The 20564-nt window shown below is 34.4% G+C and overlaps 1 protein-coding gene across 15 annotated transcripts in view; it reads left to right on the top strand.

The window, feature by feature from the left end:
* NBEA (neurobeachin) overlaps positions 1–20564 on the top strand; it is a 457966-nt gene that overhangs the window by 273783 nt on the left and 163619 nt on the right. For all 15 annotated transcript variants that reach the window (XM_041719826.2, XM_041719812.2, XM_041719807.2 and 12 more), the window contains one exon: positions 17695–17838. In XM_041719826.2, the coding sequence (XP_041575760.2) occupies positions 17695–17838 (144 nt within the window). The remainder of the gene's footprint in view (positions 1–17694; positions 17839–20564) is intronic.

Raw genomic sequence — 20564 nt, 5'->3', positions numbered from 1 at the left:
TAAAATTAATTTTAATTTTAATTTTAAACCAGCATGCATTAATGCATTCATGGATTCTATCTAGATGTATTTACTTTTCAGAGACTTAAGCCTTTGGATTTTGATACTGAAACTTTTAGCTGACCTTTCTCTGTAAGAAAACATCCTTAACACTGATGTTATTTTTATGCCTTTTGGTGTTACTAATGAGTTGAATAATTTATGAGGTTGTCATGTGAAAAGGATTTGGTGCAGTTTGATGCACTTCTAGCCTCTGGTGTTGGAATGTGATTAATAAAGAGCTAGAGGCAGATTTTTTTTTTTCCCCAGAGGGCTTTACTTTCATTGTAGTTGGTTTTTTTATTGGCTTTGTTTTGATAATTTTTTTTGGAACAGTGTGATAGAAAAATGCCCCTAGCTTCCAAAACTGAACATGACATCACACTACAGAAAGAATTTAAAGCATTAAAAAAAAAAAAAATCAGACTGCATAATTTTCCAATAACAGATTTTATTTCCTGACCTCAGATACTTCACTTGTGAGAAATAAAGTATTCATCAAAGGGAAATTTGTTGGGACTTTGTTTCAATTTTTCATCTTGACTGATAGGTCTACTACAAGTAAAGCTGTCTTGAGCATCAGTGAAATAGTGGAAACATCTCACAAGTTTTTGTTATCTACATTGACTGTCCGTTATCATTTAGGATTCTGTGCATAAATATTGCAATGGAGGAACGTTTAGTCGAAGCCTAAGTCAGCAAGCTCCTCAGTGTCTGCGATCAAAGGCATCAACTTAAATAGGTCTGATCAGGCATCGCAGAAGAGGGCAGCGAGCTTCAGCTAAGCAAAAATCACAGAGCAAAAATGACAAAATTAATCAGTCATTTCTTTGGCAGTAAATAATAAGATATGCTGAGGATTGCAGATGAGAGAATTATCAGATTCCTTGGAGATGTGCCTGCTTAACACCTGATTTATCTGCGCTTGTGCAGCCATCAAGATACGACCTTGATAGATAAAAAAGTGCTTTAAAGCTACTCTAGTATTAAATCATATTTGATGTTGGATGCATGGATGCTGTAATTATATTATATTTACAGTCATTAAGGAAGGAGTCTTGGAAATAAAAACAATACCTATGACCTATATATTTGTTTTAGAGAAGTAAAACAAATGTCAAATTCTACCTTGAAGGCCCAAAAAGAGAAGTGCTAATTTTAGATGATAGTGACTTCTTCCTGTAAGAAACATTCAATGTTGAAATAATAATTGGGAAATTATATTTTCTCCAAAAATTTCTGTAACAATTAAGTTTTTTATTTAACTACAGTCAGTTAGTCAGCTCCTGTATATGTGTTTGGATTTCCATTTTTCATAAAATATAATATATATTCATATGTGTATGTGTGCATATGTATACATATGAATATATATTCAAAGTACTTGAAAAGTAAAAAGCATTGCAATGAGAAATTATGACATATTTCTATGCTTATATAAAATGGTGAGAAAAATTATAGCAGGTTCCTATGGCTGTATACTTAGCTGTCCCTTTAAATTGTTTGCATCTCAGTCATAGCAGCATTTACAGAGGCTTGACTAGAGAATTTTTCTTTTTGGATTGATCTCCTCTGTTTCTAAGATTTTAATATTAGGCATTAGATTTGTTTGTAATCTGTTAAAATTACTTTCATACTCAGATTGAAAATGCAAGCATATTAGTTCAGCATTGTATCTGCTGTGCCTTTTTGTTTTAGTTAAATTCTTACTTGAATCAAAATATAGATTAATTTCTCTCTTTTGTGTAGCTGAAGGGATGCTACTTACTGCAGTATAAAAGTGCAAGCTAAAATGGAATTTGAAGTACCTGGAACTTTTAGTAGAGTTTTAATTTTATAATGTCAATAACTGAATTCCTATTCTAAGTTTAGATGGAATTTCAATGTAAATAAGTAAATTGTATATTAAAAGAAAGAAAAAAGATTGTGTAAATGATTATACACCCTACTTCTCTTCCCCAGATTTTACTATGATGGATTAGTGAAATATGCAGATGTGGCCCAATTCACAGAGATTCTGTATACATGGTGAAAGAACTGCCTCTTCTAGTTAATCAACTTAACAGTTTGCAGTCATTGGAGATTAGCATAGAGGAGACACTACTGTACCACCCTGCCAGTGAGATAGAATACTGGTCCACAAAGGTCAACAGTTCTTTTATTAAGATTTGGTCCATCAGCCTTTAAAGATCATGGTCCACAAACAATTTATACATAGAGGGAGTACAATAAAAACTACATTTTCTAATCTACACTGAAGTAAGTGAGAATGAACTCAGTGCCCACATTCTAAACATACGTGTGTAAGCTGGTCAAATACATCTAGGGTATGTGCCCAAGAATATTTAGCCTGTTAAGCTGATTAACGTGACAGATTCTAAATGCTTACAATGAAAAAGAAAATAAAAAAATGCCTTCATAATGTAATACATTCAGGTTTTGAAATAAAGACACAAATATATGTGCAATATAGCTACATGTGGCTTTTGAACTTGTATATGTGTTTGGATAGCTAATTAGCAACCTTATTTCAAGGGCAGTTCTAGCTGAAACAGACTCTGTTTCCTTCTGGGACTTGTCGTTAGTGCTTTAAGTTTCACCAAATACTATGTTTACTCATCACTAGAAATACATTTTTATTAAACAAACACAATTTAAAATCATCAAGTTTAGCAATCTGGAATGTTGAAATCTGAAATCTATTTTCATGACAGAAGATGAATTTTGATGGACCTTCAAAGAATGTCAGGAAGGATTTCTTCAGACTGCTGAAGGACCAGATTATTTAGCAAGCTAGAGCTACCTTAGAAGCAAGGCAGTGTGTGTTCCTGCTATGCAACTGAGGGTCTGAAGTCCGTGGGAACTCAAACAAGGGACTGTCTTCAGAATGGGGCATCTGGCTGTCCCAGAGACCATAAAGGAAGATTCAATTTTTTCAGGGTCCTTAATGTTAGAGAAATACCCCAAGATGAAATTTTAGAAAGGCTAACTCTAAAGCAACTCCATGGTGCTGAAAAGTCCAAAGTGGTTGATTTCCACAGCTCCTGACTTCCATCTCATGAGCTTTTGGGATCTCTGCCTTCTGCAGGCCGTGTTAGAGCAAGGTAGAGGGAAGAGTATCCAGAGAAACTGACAAGAAGCTATGTACAAAATGCTGTTCTAGAAAACTAAGCTACTCTTTTAGAAACTTACCTGACATTTTCAAGCAATAAGGCATACAAAGAAATCAGAATGTCTCATGAACTGGAGATGCTCAATTTCATAATCTTTGTTCAGAAGTTTTGCTGTAAAATCAAGTACCCGATTCTAGGAAGTTGGAATGTCCACCTAAAAGCTAGTCCTTCATTTCCGTTCTGCATTTCAGGTTCTACACTTGGATGTATTAGATTGTTGATAATGATGACATTGCTAAAAATGTAAAGGTGTCTTTTGTTGGTAAAAATACTACAATTTTTTGCAATAAATTCAAGACTCTGTCAAAGTTACTGCATAAATCATATATATATATCTAAAAGGGTTATATTACTTTTTCTCAACTTCATAAAGTTCTCAGACTTTATTTTTCTTTACCTTACCACTTTTCTATGTATATTGAAAATGTCTAGTCTATTTCCAGAACAGTTTCAAGAACTCTGTTTTTAGAACCAACCATAAGAAAACCTGTATTTTTTCAGTAACTGGTTCAAAAATGAAAGCAAGTTGAAGTCAACTGATTGTGCATCGCTACTTATCAGAGTTTTGCTAGCAGCCCAGCTAGATGCATAAACCCCAGTTATTTTCCTAGGTGTATCAGCAGTGAGAGCATTACATATGTACCATGTAAGAGATTAAAGATCAAGTTATGCTTTGTCTATGATATATTGTTTCTTGTACTATAGCTCTATGAACAGCTTTTTTGTCAGTTTTGTTGAGCTTTTGCTGGCTTTTTTCACATTTTCTTCTAAACTAATCTAGGCATCTGTTGGTTGCCAGTAACAGGACAAAAGGCAACAGGAACAAACTATTTTTTACTGTCAGGATGGTCAAACAATGGACAGGTTGTCCAGAGAAATTATGTGGCCTCCATCCTTGGAAATACTGGAAACCAAAAAGTATTTATATAGAACTGTGTGGCCCCCTTGAGTCTTCCCTCCTCAAGAAAAACAGAGTATCTACAGAATATCTGGATCAATTTAGTAGTAAAAGTAAATATTAAAAAAAAAATATATATGTCGCTCTTGTACTGGGGAGACCAGAACTGGATGCAGAAATCCAGGTGTGACCTCACCAAGGATAAACAGAGGAGAAGGATTACCTTCCCCAACCTACTGGCAATATTTTGCCTATTGCAGCCCAGGATAACATTTCCCATTACTGCAAGGACACATTGACAGCTCATGTTCAATCTGTTGTCCCTCAGCACCCCCAGCTCCATTTTTCAGAACTGCTTTCCAGCTGTGTGACTCCCAGCAGGTACTGGAGCCTGGGCTTGTTCCTCCCCTGATGCAGCACTTAGCACTTCTTGTTGAACTTCATGAGTTTCCTGTCATCCCATTTCACCAGCCTGCTGAGGCCCCTCTGGCATGCCACTCGCTCCTCCCAGTTTCTTATCATGTGCAAACTTGCTGAGGGAACTCTGCCTCATCTTTAATGAAGATGTGAACAAGTATAAAATGCTTCTAATATCAATTTGCTCATGTTCTGTATAACAGTTATTATTGCTGAAATTGAGTTTATTGAAACTGCCTAAGTCAAGACAATATTTTTTATTGCCTTTTTTTTTTCCACTCAGTTAATGCACTATCCTAAAAATTAGTCACATACACTCCTACAATTTCATAAAATATGTAGTTCTGAAAGGGTGACCCTTATCTAAGATAATTCCCCAAACTGATATTTATTTAAGTAATGCCTTAAGTAAGAATACATTAGAGCAACTGAAAAACAAAAGCCCTTTTCTAAAAAGAAACTTTGTTCTCTCACCCCATTCATTCACACAATTTTAGACTGTAAGTAAAGAAAAGATGACCATTAATTGAGAGCAGTTTTAAGAAATAGAATTGACTTTGTGGGCAGTAAAACACATATACTTGATGTTCAATGGTGAGCATTTTAAGAATGTGTATACAGTCATTAAATTAACCCATATCAGTTCTTCCATGTGCCAAGTCCTAAATGGGATCATGCTGCCATGTGAAACAAGCATGTAAACATTTCTGCTTCAGCTGAAGCACCTAAAATAATACTTCTGTTACAAAACTTCCTTTCAGCACATGAACTAACTTCCACATTGATTGTGAAATCTCCAGTGTACTCTGAATGAGTTTATATCTGAATTGTGTGCCTAAAGGAGTCACAAAAATCTTTTTTTTAAGCACAGCAATTTAAGATTTTCATCTCTTCCTTTGTAATTGTAGCCCAACAGTGCCATCCACTGCTTCACTAAATAAACTTCCAAATATTTCATCCTCACAGGATTTTAGGGGAAATATTGCATTATAGTTTTTCTCTCTTAATATTTTCTATGATAATTGCAAGATACAGTTTTGTCTAAAGAAATTCTAAGAAAAAGTTTACATCAGGTACTAAATAAAGGATCTGCAAAACAAAACCTTAGTAGTAAGAATAAGTAAATCTAAAATAGTAGATTTAACTTGGTCTTCTTTATAACATTTCCCACCCTACTCCCCCAATTATAAATATGTTCTCATTAAATATATTCCATAAATATATCTACCGTTATGGTGATCTTTTTTCTTAAAACCCACAGTAATGTAATGAAAGGCACCTTCAAGATGTAAATGGTAATGGAATTTGCTTAGGTGGAGTACTGAACACTGCTGTGTTTAATTTTACTGAGCACTCAGTGTCAGCTTCTGCTCTCTTGCTAGGTCATAGAAATGAGTTGCAATTGCATCCTATCAGTATTTGCAGTCTCTAAATATATTCTGCCTGTTGTATGTTATTTCTAGCATATTCATAGAAATTTTTATGGCAACTTTATTATAAGTTGTAAGTACAGATTCATTAAGCAGCCATTTTTTTGTAATTATTTCCTTAACACTTGACTGTCAGAAGCTCTCTTTTGACTCTAAGTCAAGTTTTTCACAGAACTAAATAGGATATGAAAACTTTTCCCTCTAAACCTCTGTGTTGGGTTCCAAATGCCTTTCCTCTGAGATTTTTAGGTTAACCAGCATGACCTGGGTTATAGCTGCTGTTATTGGTCTGAGCTAGTAGATTTTACTGCAGAACATGCTGGCTTTTTACCAGCAGTTAACATAACTACCTCTTTCTTCATCTGAAAGTATATGACCCCAGAAGGTTCTCGAAGCCATGAAATTGGCCTGCAAAACCATTCCTAAGATCTAAAAATTGGAACCATTATCATACTTGGAATTCTAGCTGCATTTTTCTCCCTTCCACTGGTAAATTTTCATGTACAAAGAACACACAAGATCTGTCTGTTCTGCCAAATTAAAGTAGATTATTTACCCAACCCAGTAAATTGCTATGATGAGAAATGTTTTCAAACTCATGTGAACATTGTATTTGTTCTATTTATTCATTTCTATGTCTATTTGACAAAGAAATAGAAATTCTTGACCCATGAATATTCAGTGAATCTCATAGGAACATTTCAGAAGAACATTCTGTCAGTGAAAGTTTAATAATAGTCCTTCAGAGTCCTTCAAAGCTGGGTGGATGTAAGTTTTGGGACTCAGGTTTTAACATGCGCTTTTCTAATTTCCTATTTTCTGTGCTTTAAAAGACCGTGTTAAGGAGTTAGTAACAGCACTTTAAAAATCTCCTTTGGCAATAGTTGAAACCACTAAATACTCCTTTCTTAAATTTCTTCACTCTTCCGATTCATAATATCTTCACTGCAGGATTCCATTCTCCACCTTGTATGAAAGTGGGAATATATATCATTAGTGTTTTCTGAAGACCTGGCAAGGACAGCATGTCAAGCACATGGCTGGAATGGAGGGGCATTATTTCAACAGTGCTGTAGCCTTTGCATAAGGACAATTAGGAGATCATACTGTAGATCTAAAAAGACTCTACTGTCCCGATCTTTCTGATGGTCAGCGAGAGATGTGGCAGTCTTTTAGGCACTGGGCTACTTGTAAGGGTTAAATCAACAGAAGAAAAGTGTAGGAATCTCTTCAGTGTAGGTGATTCCTTGTCTTTCCCAAAGAAAAGGAAACTGGTATGCTTGATTTTGAAAATAAGGGAATTAATTTTCAGGGACTGTATATATTTTAAGATGCCCAAGTACTTTTACTTATCTTTTACATTGCACTACTTAATTTTTATCACATAAAATCTATTTCTATTATGTCACATGAAAATTCTTGTAGACATTTTATGTATAGAGTAAGATTTGTACACAAGAAATTAATATTTAGGTATATATGCAATGGCTATTCCATATCCTTACAAGTAGAGTGAATTCTTCAATACCACTTATTTTGTGTGTTTCATTATTTTATAGTGTTAATTTAGAAACACAAAAAAAAGTACCAGTGTAATGAGATAAACTGGATTTTCTTGTGAGTTTCAGTGTGGTGCAAGTTACAGGCAGGGATGAGAATGCATCTTGTGAAAGAAACCAAATGCATTTTATGGAAAAGTTCTCAAATACAGTACTAACCAACATCATAAGGAAATCCTCTTGTTAGGAATTCTGTCAGCCAGATTATTATGCATGTTTACATTTGTTTAAATTTCTTTTTCACATCATGTGCATTATATAATGACATCATGTTTTTTCTTATCCTTAAAGTCTGCCTAAAGAGTACACCTCCTGGTGTGTTTTAATAATGCCCTGAACATCATCTACAATACATACACTTTCACAGCTGAAAGAACTATGCATAATACTCAAAAAGTCTTTTATTGGTGTCCCTTTTGCCAAATAGCACAAATCATTCAATCCTATGTCCTTAAAAAGCTGATCACATTGTCTGAACATCATCTCAGCTCTCATCTAAATGGAAGATAATGTTGCTAGTGCTTGCAAATTGAACATAAGCATAGAAATTTTGCAGATATTCCTGCAGTTGCAAGCAAGATTTCTGCTCTCTTGTAATATTTGTAAAGCAGAATGAAAGATATCACAGACCCGATGTGGCAATTAATGGAAAGTGAAATAAAATACTGGTCTCCTTTTTTCTTTACTGCTGACTGCTGCTTAGATTTTTGTAGGTTAGCTCTTCTTAATACACACTCAGGCCTTCTACCCAGGACAGTGATTACCATTCACCCATTTCAATTATCTCATTGAGCTCTTTTAATTATAGACCCTCAGAATCTCATGTCTTGTGTACCACAACTCTTTCACTCTTCATCTGCTGGTTTACATGAAACAAAGATGTTCTATAACTGTAGCTATTTTTGCTTAAAAAAATTAAAGTAATAATTTTAAAAAAAGAAAGTATAGAGTGAAATTCTGTTCCAAATCAAGAAAATTGCAAAGCTTTTATTTTAATTTCATAAATAATTGCTATCTGGATAGATAACTTTGATAAATAACTGCTATTGCTAGATTTCCAGCTTGGAGGAGCTTAAATATTTACAGCAGCCTTGCCCAAACAGAAGGGCTGTCTGCTGCTACTAGAGTGTAGTCCCTTAGCAGCTCTGGGATTTAAACACAAATATCCCAGTGTTAGGGCTACAATGAAGCCTCACAAATGTGAATATCCTCTGGGTGCTGCCCTTTGTCTGGTGTTGCTATAGGCATTGATCAATCCAGAAATGAAGTAATTCTTCCCACCAGTTACTTTAGCTGCTGACTGAAAATATGTAAACCAGTTCTGAAGATGTGGTGGTCTACATGAGGAAAAAATTGCATTTGGACATAGTGAAGCACACTGAAGCAGAGGGAATCTAGAAAGTAAATCTAGATGTTCTAATGACATTTTTATATTTACAAATGTATTATTTATTTATAATATTGACAATCCTTTAAAGAAACATTATGTTATATGACATTAAGCCATGTTTAGGAGATTTTGTCTGTGTAAAGACTGCATAAGATGGTTTTTCTGTATGCCTCAGAAGAGAAGAGTTTCACTTGAAAATATTACTATTCCAGAAAGATAAAGTAATTTCAGATATGTTGGCAGATGGTTCTCTCAAAGCCCTAATCATGAGCTGTTGAAGCTTTCTTCTGTAAATAAGTAGTCTTGATAGAAATTGTAATGGCTGTGTAACTGCTTGAATTATGATAGCTACTATAAAAAATTTTAAACTTACTTCCTACACATTTATTACCTACACTAGAGAATTTTTATTTTTTTTTGCTGTCCGATTATGTCTCTGTACAGTGGCTGTTTCCAAACAACCAATCTTTTTTGGATCTGAGAGCAAGAGTTTAAGTGATGAAGGGCAAAATTGCCTTCTAGCAAAGACATAATCACTCATGGCCACAGAAAGGGAGAATTAAAAACTTGCAGATGTGTAGTATGCATTTTCCTTTTAAAAGTATTCAGGTTTGGACCAGTCACACAGTTTGGAGACTCTAATTTTTAAATATTAAGTAAGGGTTAGAAATGCTGGGGTAGCATACTCTGGTTTGGGAGGTAAGATCACATTTCATAGAATAATAGAGTGGCTTGAGTAGAAGCGGATCTTAAAGATAATGTAGTTCCAAACCCCGGTCATAGAGAGGGTTGCCACTTTCTTTTCATGGAATTTCATGAAATGCTATGCCATTTTTTCCATGTCACTGCATTATCAAGTGTTTGTATTTTCAAAGAGCATTTCATTTCTTTCCAAGGTTTTATCACTATTAGCCTTTTCAATTAATTTTTTTTTTTTTTTGGTTTTGTGAAAAGGAAGCAAAATTAAGGCCAACATATGTGAGTGCAGTTCCTCAGTAAGGAGTGTGCCAGTTTAGAAGTCTGACAACTTTGATCTTGGCTTTAAGGTCTGCAAGTAGATAGTCGGAACATGTCTTTTCCTGGGGAATATTGCTTAGGAACTAATCTAAAACTTTTCAGGCATAATCAAGGCCTCAGCATTACGATGTAGCATAGGCATGTTTTTTGCTTTTATGTTATCTTAAAAAGGTTTTATCAGATGCTATGTCAAAAGCATTGAATGCCTTGTTTAGCAAATTTATTTCATTGTTTCATTATCATGTCATACATATTGAAATTCAATCACCTTTTCTTTCTTGCCTTATTAATTAAATTTTTCTATTCAAATAGTTTGGTTTCCCTCTTCAGTGGCCTGTCTTAAGGAGCCTTTGCTTACATGCGAATATCTTGAATTAAAAATAAATGAAATTCCTTTTTGCTGTCAAAACCAAATTGTGAAAACACATTGCATAGCTTCGAAAATCAGTACACTCTATTAGCAGACCTGTCAATATAAAAAGTGCATTCCATTTCCACCTCTTGCTCTAATAACCTTTTCTATGTTACTCAGAAGCAGTTCACATAATCAGAGTATATTGTCAGCTTACTGGAGTTGGGGAAGCATGAAATGAAAATCGCGTTAATATTGATCCAATTCTCTTACTCGCAAGTGTCCTTGATGTCCTTTCCACTGAGCAGTAACTGTTGGTGTGATGTAGATATTTTCCTCTCAGCTATTACTGTACTTTTTTAAAATGGCTAGAAATGCACCTAGGAAAATTTTATTGCTCTTAATTATTTTTCTTTGGTATCATTTTTTCTTGAAATTATTCGCAGAAGAATTTGGTTTCTTTCTGCAATTTATGAAACTACAGTATACACCAAAATGCTGCCCTTCAAACTATCAGGGATTTGTAAAGGTTGTCAGTCATGAAATATGAATCCATTCCTCTGTGTAGGGTGGCAAGCTACATCTTAATCCAAATATAAACATTTGACTGTTGTTAGTTCCCATCAGAGGGACTCCCTCTGGTTCCAGTCACAATGGGGACTGCCTTTCAGGAGCCTGAAATGCATTGGAACACTTGCTGGACTGGAAATAACTGACTGGAATAGTTGGCTGTTTATGGTCAGTGCTGAATCAGTGCAGGATCCCTCTCATGCACTCAGAAATCCTGAAATCTCATATAGGTATAATGACAATTTAGGCAACTGCTAAAAATAAATTTCATGACCACTCTGAATCTCAATTTTTGTGTCTAGGAACAAAACAAAAAAAAAAGAAAAAGGGTGCCCAACATGGCAACATGGTACTTTAACCTTTATTTTTATGAGGGACCATTTCTATTGATATAAAACATTTTGACTACAATTATTTGTTTTTTAAAAAGCCCTTAGCCTCATGTGAGAAACATGTTTGTTTTGGCCTTGCCTGTATTCTCAATCTCCTCATTGGCGTAGTCTGTGTCAGTCTCATTTTACAGTGTAAAACTTCTGATAATATGAAAAGGAAAACATATAAAGCAGTTAAGTATTTATTTACAAATTACTTATATGAAGAAGATTATTTGGTCAGATGTTAGGTACAAAAAGTAGAGAAAAATTGATAGAATGTCTATGATTAAATTTTCAGGTACTTCTCCATTATAGAAAACAAAAATGTGATTTGGTTTTATTTTTGATGGAAGTAATTTCCAATACAAAAATATACAATTTTTAATTTCTATGCAATTTTCATAGTTTTTCTTCCTCATTTCTTCAAAGATCCCTAATAATGAAAATGTGATTTAGATTTCTCTGGTTTTTATTAAATGTATTAAAACCAGCCTTCCTTTATCAACAGTCACTTCTCTGATTCTCTGGGGAAACTTAATTATGTGCCAGTCAAAGCTGCCCATTCCAGAAACACATTGCAATTTAAATAGCAACTCCAGCAGGCACAGGTGGGGACAGCTTATTGGGGCTGGCTGTGATGTGCCAGCTTTGGGCTGCTGCGCAAAGCCAAAAGTTTGGTCCCTTGCGCAGACCTGGGGATAGGCAGGGCACGTTTCCCATGGAGCCAGCACAGCCCCAGGAAGGCTGGCCCTGCAGTCCTGCAGGAAGATACTAGGCTGAGATAGAGTAGGCACCATGTTGATGATTTAATCTTGCTGGGTTTTGTAGAGGTCAGTTTACAGACTCCCAGGCAGCTGCTCTACATAACTGTGACCGATGCAAGGGTAGCAGTGCCTAATCAAATTACTGAAGATTAGCAATTAAAGCTTTATGTATGTTAGAATACATAAAGCAGGAAGATAGATTATCTAGCAAATCTTTCTTTCTAAGTATTTTCAACTATTTTTAGTGTTGAATGAGCAAAAAAATGTATACAATAGCAGTACATTTTATTTTTATACATAAGTAAGCTTGGTTCTTCTTGTAGAAATTATTTTGTGCAATAAAGAAAAAATCTCTCTCAAAAAAAAATGCTTTGTTCTTCCAAGCTCTATTGATAAACTATATTTCAACTGTGATACAAATTCATGGTTCACATCATGAACTGTGAGGTAGCCTCCTGTTAGGAACTAATACTGAATTCCTTTATTTAGCAAATAAATGGAAACTACCTTATGTGGTGAAAATTCAGCAAGAAAATCAGTGTTCTACAGAGCAGTACATACTGTAAGATCTGTAAGGAACAAAAAGCAAGTTTACCTTTAAAACTTTCTGAGGAGAGCTAAGCTTCACAGAAACTCTACTTTAGTCACTATAAAAAAGAGCTTTTAATTAAATGCAGCATTTTACTGTAAAGAGAACAGACTTTACTTATGTCAAATGCTCCTTTAGAAGCCACATAAAACTGTAAAAGACAGTATATGAAAAAGGTTTCTTATAGAAAAGAAGAACACCATCCCATGAAGCAGATTTCCAGATGTTTGGAAACATTAGAATTTCCTGTCAGTATATTTAGGTAACATTAAAATGAGGTTAACTTTCCATTCTGCCATCTCTCTTCAAAGATCAAAGAGCATTCACTACATAAATTGCCTTATCGGTAATTCGTTGAAGTAAACTATGGAAACAACTTTATAAGAAGCAGTAGTCTCCTTTTGTTGGCTACAGTATTACCAAGCAAACTTTTCTTAGAAATAACCATATTTTTAACCTCCTTTTTTACTAAATGCAGAAAGAAAAAAACACAAAACATTATTTGGATATATAGTAAATAAATAGAAGAGAGAGGTAGAAACTCCCTTACTGTGTTCAACTAAATCAGGGTAATTAGTTTAATTTTTTATGAAATAAGTACACAAACATAAAATAAATCAATAATGTGTTGTGTTTGTACTGCTAATTTTAAAATATTATTTAGGGACAAGTTTTGTGGATCTGAACCCTTAGTGTCTTTACAATGTAGATTGCATCCCTAGAACCTGTTGTGACCTACAGAACCCAGCAGGGAATTCATTGATTTAGTTGAAAATAGAGACTCAAAAATTCAGATAACATAAAACACCCACCCAGCGCACCCCTGGCCATAAAGTATTGCCTATATTAAATATTTCTAGTGGCTGTAGCTGAAAATTAATATTAGATCCTCCTGTTCTTATTAGGGAAATTATTAGGTTTTGAGGGGTTGTGGTAATGTTTTTTTGTGGTTCATTTTTTTGGGGGGAGGCGGGCAGTTTTTTGGTGGTTTTTGTTTGGTGTGGTTTTTTTTTTTTTTTTTGTGGTTTTATTTTTTGTTTGTTTGGTTCTTTTTGACCGCTTAATAGTTTCTGTTTAAGGAAAAGTCATGCTACTAGAAGAGAGATTATTACATTTTTGTCAATACTGAACAAGTTTACTGTGCAGCTCATACAATCTTTCAGACATATAAAAAACACACCTTCCCATAAATATTAAGGTTTTGTAGAGGAATGTTGGTTGTTTTCTTTAATTTCTTTTCATGTCAGTTATCCTGAAATTACTACAGAAAGACAGTTTGTAGCATGCACATTTACAAAAATAATTAAGTGTCATGAAAGAAGGATTTTTTTAACACCTTATCTAGTCCTGTGCATGCATTCTTTTGAAATATGTTTAAGACAGAGCCTTTAAGTTTCAAGAAAGTAAGTTACCAAATTCAGCTGGACTTCAGTGCAATCTGAGTGACTTATTGCCTTCAAAATCTTTTCAAAATGTAGTTTTAAGAAATACTTAGCTGCTTGCTTCAAGGCTCTTTTCCAAATCCCAGTCTATCCCTTAAGTCTGTCCTTCAAAATATCCCTTAAGAAAGAACTTAATAAGGAAAAGAGCTGATAGCATCTGCCAATTCTAGTTTTGTGCCCTCCAGTGTCAAAACATTGCTTTCTTGAAATGACATCTAGTTTTGTTTTATGTTTTCTTGTTTTAATGGATTTGAAACATATTCTAATTAGACTTAATACAATTTCATTTTGTGTCTTTAAAACATGGGGCCCTTGTGTGCTAAAAATTTTAAAATGAAATGTCTGACCATAGATTTAATTTCATAGTAATTTTGCTAAAGCTTTGAAAAAAACAAAGTTTTGATTTTTTTCCAGCACACTGAAATATCAAATATTTATTTATTCATTTCTTCTTTTTATATCACTGTTAACAATAATAGATATAGATTTATGTCATATAATTTTTTATTCAGTTTGTTGTCTGGTTTTAAAGAAGCAAGTTGTTTTTCTTCTTACTCTTATTTAGACAGTTTGTCTTGTTTTTAAAGCTTTTTGAAGTTGTCTTGAAATATAAAAATAGAACATCTGTGACAGATCTGTTTTGAACATATTTCACATTTCAGGATCCAAGGAGATCTGGTGGTCTGTGGTATTAGCTTGTTAATTTCTTGATGAATGGGTAGAAAGGCCACAAAGTGCACTCAGTACAGCACGTCTTCCGAAGATAGATGATCTCAAATAAATTCTATTCCCAATCAGTTTTTGATTTGTTAGGTGTTAAACCATTTCTTTGTAAGGATAGTGTTTACAAGCCTTGTAATGAGACAGCCCTGTGAGACCTTACTCTTCTTGCTGTAATTTTGATAAATGGAACTCTAATTCATAAAGGATATAGTGATTGAAGGGCAACTGCAGGTCCTGTAAACTTTCATTTAGATAGATGTTTGATACAGTACAGCAAAACTAAGGCGCACTCAACAGAGTGATAAATTTTAATAACAGCCAAACCAGAGGGTTTTTTTCTATCAGGACAAAGAAGGACTATCTATAATATTTCATAGAAAAAATGTATTTTTAATATTATAAACCAGAATGCATTTTATATATATTTGTCTTGTTGATAAGCTCTGAATTTGCCAAACTAATTGAGTGCCTTCTACTCTACCATGTTTCTTACACCTGTGTCTGGCAATATTTCTGTAATCTGGTACACTCATCACAATGGATTTAAAATATGCTAAATTTCAAGTTCTTTGGGTGTAGTTTAAATGTTAGTAATGATTTGGAGCTTGTGACTTTCTTCCTGGTAATTTAAGAAATATATTTTCATGCATAAATAATTTTATAGAATGGTCATAAATCAGTTACTTTAGAAATTATTGACTCTTACTCCAGATTAGTGCTTTTCAATTAGTTAATTTGAAGATTATCTAATTTTATAAAGCTCAGAAACTTACATAAAACTGATTAGAGCTACCAAAAGGAAGGGAATGGTGTTTTGGCACTTTCTTCCTTCCACCATGTTAGTTCATCTCAGGCCTGGTCTTCTCTGGTGTCACAACAGGAATTATTATTTGTGTCAAATGATGCTCAACTCCCTTGCTGTAAACAGAAGTATATCAAGATCCTGACTACTGATTTAATATGCCTGAAAATCTGTTACAGCATGTTACTTTTTTGTGGTTTTTCCTATTCTTGCTTCTTTTTGTGACTAAGGAAGAAAAAATAAATACAAACCAACCAAACAAAAAGAAATCCAAAACTTGTACTAATACTGAAAACTTTGCCAACAGCTAGTTAATTGAACCAGTTTTAAATTGGGCAAATAATTATACTTCGTTGAATTAAGTAAAAACCTATGCAAGTGAGGTAATGATCACAACCTAATAAGTGAACACAGCAAAACACAGCATATTTAAAATACAGCAGGACTGTCTTGATCGTTATCAGAATGGTCCTAATGGAGACAAAAACAAACAAGTCCCTAATTTTGAGCTTGGTGAAAAAAAATAGGGTTTTGCTGACTTGTTTCTCTTCACCTTTTCAGAATTTCAGAATATAGTTTTAGAAACAGCAATTGAGATTATAGCAATAGTATCCAAAAGGTTGATGTTCGGCCATGTAAAACATGAGTTATCTCAGCCTGTGATGAAGTGGCATGTTAGCAGTGATCTTCAAACAGAGTAAAAACACCCTCAGAAAGATATGCCTCCAGCATTTTTATTTATGTGGTGTGACTCTCCCATGCACAAGCTAATTAAAAGGCTCTAATTAATTATAAGAGTAGGAGGTAAAATCATAACTTCTTCCGAACTGCTTGCAATAACAAAACTGCCTGATGCATCAATACATCAATTCCATTCCATGTATCTATCTTTACCAACCTGTCTGCTTACTCTATTCCTCTTAGTTTCCCTGTATTAATAGGGGGGCATGAGTCTCAGTGGATTTTACCTCAGCAATTTCCATCTGCCATGATAGTTTTCATCCTGTTTAAGTTCAGGCATTGTGGAAGACAAACAGAATCCACATGTGCATAGCTATCCTTATTTTCACACTCATTCTGTAGCTTAGTAGGAAACAAATTTACAAAGTATCCTACAAAAAAAAAGAGAGATATTTTTGAGACTTTATTTCTTGATTGACAGCAGTGGAGATGCCCAGGTCTTTATGGTCCAAGGTGAAGATGCAGGGTTTTCTGTTTAAGAAAAAAATAGAAATCTTTCTTGCCTGAGGCTACTATGAGTCCATAATACTGAAAATAAAACTTATGGCCTCTTCCCTGCTAAGAAAGAAAACTATGAGGAGGTCACAACAACAACGTAAAGGTATTTATGATATAAAACCAAATTATGATTCTGTGATTTGACCACACTCGGATTTATTTTTTACATCATAAGAATAAAATCGGGCAAGTTCCAGTAAGATATTCCCAAAATGCAGTAAGTTAAATCTCCTGCCACAAGAAACCATCAGGCTAAATAGAAAAATCCAACTGTAGTCAAGAAAAACTAATATTATCCATGAAAACATTTAGGTGATTGGCACATATCCATATACCACCATTTTTATTGTGTTGCTTAAAAGCACACACACAGATGTGCACCAAAGTTGTCTCACCATGCTTGTCTTTTTTTTTTTCAGTCTTTTCTGAATCTCTGCATAGCCTACTCTGTTACTGTGTGTCAGAGATAAAGCAACTCCTACTTCACCACCCTATCTCTTCTATCTGAAAAGACAAAAATCTGGAGAGATTTTGATTCCTGAAAGCAGCTTCTTTATTTAGAGTAGGTGGCTTGTGCTCTCAGGTCAGTCAGAGTCAGGGCACCAGGAACCCAAAAGAAATTTCTGCTGAATTTGTTGCAGGTGGAAAACTAATGGAACAAGATTGAACACAAAGTAAATAGCAATTATTAAAACCAGGAGAGCCTTTGTAGAAAAGTTTGTATTTTGTTCAGGATAGAAAACAGAATAGACCTGCATATTTTGTAAACCTTGGTAAAGTTTTAGAAAATTTCCCTTCCTTTCTTTTTGATAAAGATGATCTATACTGTAATGTTTTTACTACTTGACTATCATTGTTTTATATTTAAAATATTATTCAGATAAATTCACAACATTTGTAATTTTTTTTTTTTTAGGCACTGAAGAGGATGTAGTGAAGTCAAAGAAAACTTTCCGAAGCCAAGCTGTGGTAAATCAGAATGCAGAAACAGAGCTTATGCTGGAAGGAGATGATGATGCTGTTAGCCTGCTACAAGAGAAAGAGATTGATAATCTTGCAGGTAATTATACTTTTCATTACAACTAAGATAAGAGTCAAAAGGCTCTTTTAAGCTTGCTAGTTCTTAACCTTTGTGGTTAATGTCTTAATATTGACAGCTAAGCATACAATTGCAATATGAACAGATTCTTTGCATTTCAGATTTTATAGCTTCCTCTCTATTTCCTTGAGGTATGAGCAGTGAGTACAAAACATTTACCCATTGCACAGTCTTTGAGCAGAGATGTGAGAAATGATAATACCTCAAGTCCTTTTATTAGTGAGGGTCACTTGTTGAAAGTCTGTATATACCAATGTGAAACCTCTTTTTTTTGTGTGTGTTAAAGTGTAAATGCGGACTCATTCCACAAGTAAGGGTTTTGTGAGTGTGCTTGTGCCTGATGCCAAGTGCCCAGCAGCTTGTGCAGAGGCACCTGCCCTCCTGCTGGCACCCAGTTCTCTCAGTGATGGAGTTAAGGGGGATCTGCAGTATCTCAACCCATCTGTCACAGTGAGAGAAAAAGTTGCCTGTTTTAAGCAAGGCCTAAAGAGAATGAAGCTGTAACTAAGCTATGAACTTTGAGTTAGCATATGAGCTGGGAGTGAACCCTCTGTAAATATGCACGAGAGAGCCCTTCTGGTCCTTTCCTGGGTGAAGGAATGCAGTGAGATCTGTTCATCTGTCTTCTAGCAGGTTCTGTTACAGCTCTGTCTTAGAGGTGATACTACCTTCCCTGGGAAGTAGTCTGGAGAAAAGCACAAGTTGAAACTTGAAAATGCACTATCCTCTCAGATGGGAGAATACTGATAAGTATGACATGTTTTAGATTAATTTACTTAGGAGTATCTTTATTAAATTACTCCACTAAATTAGAGTTTTGTGATGTCATAATTTTTTTTCTGCATAACTGAATTTCTGAAATAGCTATCTTTGCTCCTGCACTTTCTTCTGATACCATAGTAAAAATCTGTAGCAAAGATAAGATCATAAATAGATTATTAAAAACAAAACAAACAAACAAAAATCCCACAAAAAATGAAAAGGCAAAAGAACCCAAACAACCACTGACTTGGAAGTTAATCTTGTACTTTAGAACTAGAGTACAGCAGAGAGGAGGAAATAGATGGTTTAATTTGGGAGTGAGCTTCAGTATATGATTATCACAGTTAATATGTCACTCCACTTGCTTTCTCAATCTGCAACTAACTGTTGCTGAGACACTGTTGTCTAAAGTCAATAAAATAGTTAATCAAGCAGGACCATAAGTGGGATAATTTGATGAATGTCCCTTTCTCTTTTAGAAGGAAAACAGTACTGCTTTGGCTAAGTTCTTATATCTAAGAACAGTGTTTCTAAAAAAGTATGCAAATAGTAGTTTAACAGGCTGTTTGGAGGCTGAAATATGCATTTGAATTGTAATACTGATAAAAAATTGCAAAGTGGACATGAAAAATTCTTACCCAGTCTGGAAAAATCTCAGTCAGATAGGAAGTTCTTCTCTGTGCCACAACACTGATATTTTGTTCAAACACACTGATGCTATACTATTCCTATAGCTACATCCCTCTGCAAAAACCTAGTATTTCAATGTGTCCTTAAGAATTAATGTGCAATTTATCCTTTTACTCAAGGTTGCTGCTGGAGGGTAACCCCTGCTTCCTCAAGACATGGCACAGTCATTCTATTCCTTTGCTTTTACTGTTTGTAACACTGGGTGATATTGTCAGTATTGCAAAAGCAGAAATAATAATTAAGAAAAAAAAAAAAACGCTTTTGAAATATTGACAGGATGCCCTTGTGTTCTCTATCAATGCTAACAGAGCAAGCAAACTGCTTCCAAGTGTGGTGAGGTGATGTGATAATGGTGCCATATGGTACCAAAACATGTGAGCTTCTCAACAAGAGCCCACACTCCACTATCTCAGTTTTACCATTAGATTAACTGCAGCCTTTGCTATTCAACTCTCACTCATCTTTGGAGCTGATGTTGAGAGTTAATGATGACACACAGTATCATACATGTCTTCTGTAAATTTTACATTGGTAAAAAAAACTGAATCCCATGATGTCCTCTCTTTAGCTGCTGATTTTGTATGATTTTCCATACAGTGATATCACTGTTTTTCCCAGTTTTCAGTATATAGAATTTGGTTCTGAAACTTGAGTCCAATAACTGAAATCAAGAAAAGCAGTAGGCAAAGAAGGTGTGGGTTTTGCTTAAGTAGGCTTGAACAATCTCTGACGGCTCTGAAGAGCAGGTCCCAATAAAGCCACACTGTCTGTTCTTGTCTAATTCTAAAGTTATGTACATTTGATATACATGATCTGGAAATCTTTGAGATTTATCTTGTTATGGTATAGCACAGCATCATTTATATCTAGTTACTGCTCACAGTGAAATGACACATAGGAATTTCTATATTCAGATATGCCTCCAATTTAACTTTAAAGCTTAAATCAATTCAAACCTGATTTACAACGATTTGGATTGTCTCAGTAAGAGATAGAAATTAAACAAAATCTTTATAAACCAGGTTTCAATTGATTTAAGATTGTCCACACTTAACTAAAACAATTTAGCATTGTTTATTCCATGAAACTTAGGCACATTTTAAACAGATTAGGCCTTTGGTTTTAGAAAGTTTTTAACTAAGAGGATATAAATAATACAATATTTTGATTTGTGAACTTAAAACTGAAAAAAAGGGAAGTTTGAAACAGATTGAGACTGTTCCTACAAAGTTACT

Source organism: Taeniopygia guttata, chromosome 1, assembly GCF_048771995.1.
Source record: "Taeniopygia guttata chromosome 1, bTaeGut7.mat, whole genome shotgun sequence".
In the NCBI taxonomy this organism is placed as follows: Eukaryota; Metazoa; Chordata; class Aves; order Passeriformes; family Estrildidae; genus Taeniopygia; species Taeniopygia guttata.
This window is presented reverse-complemented; position numbering and strand designations above follow the sequence as displayed.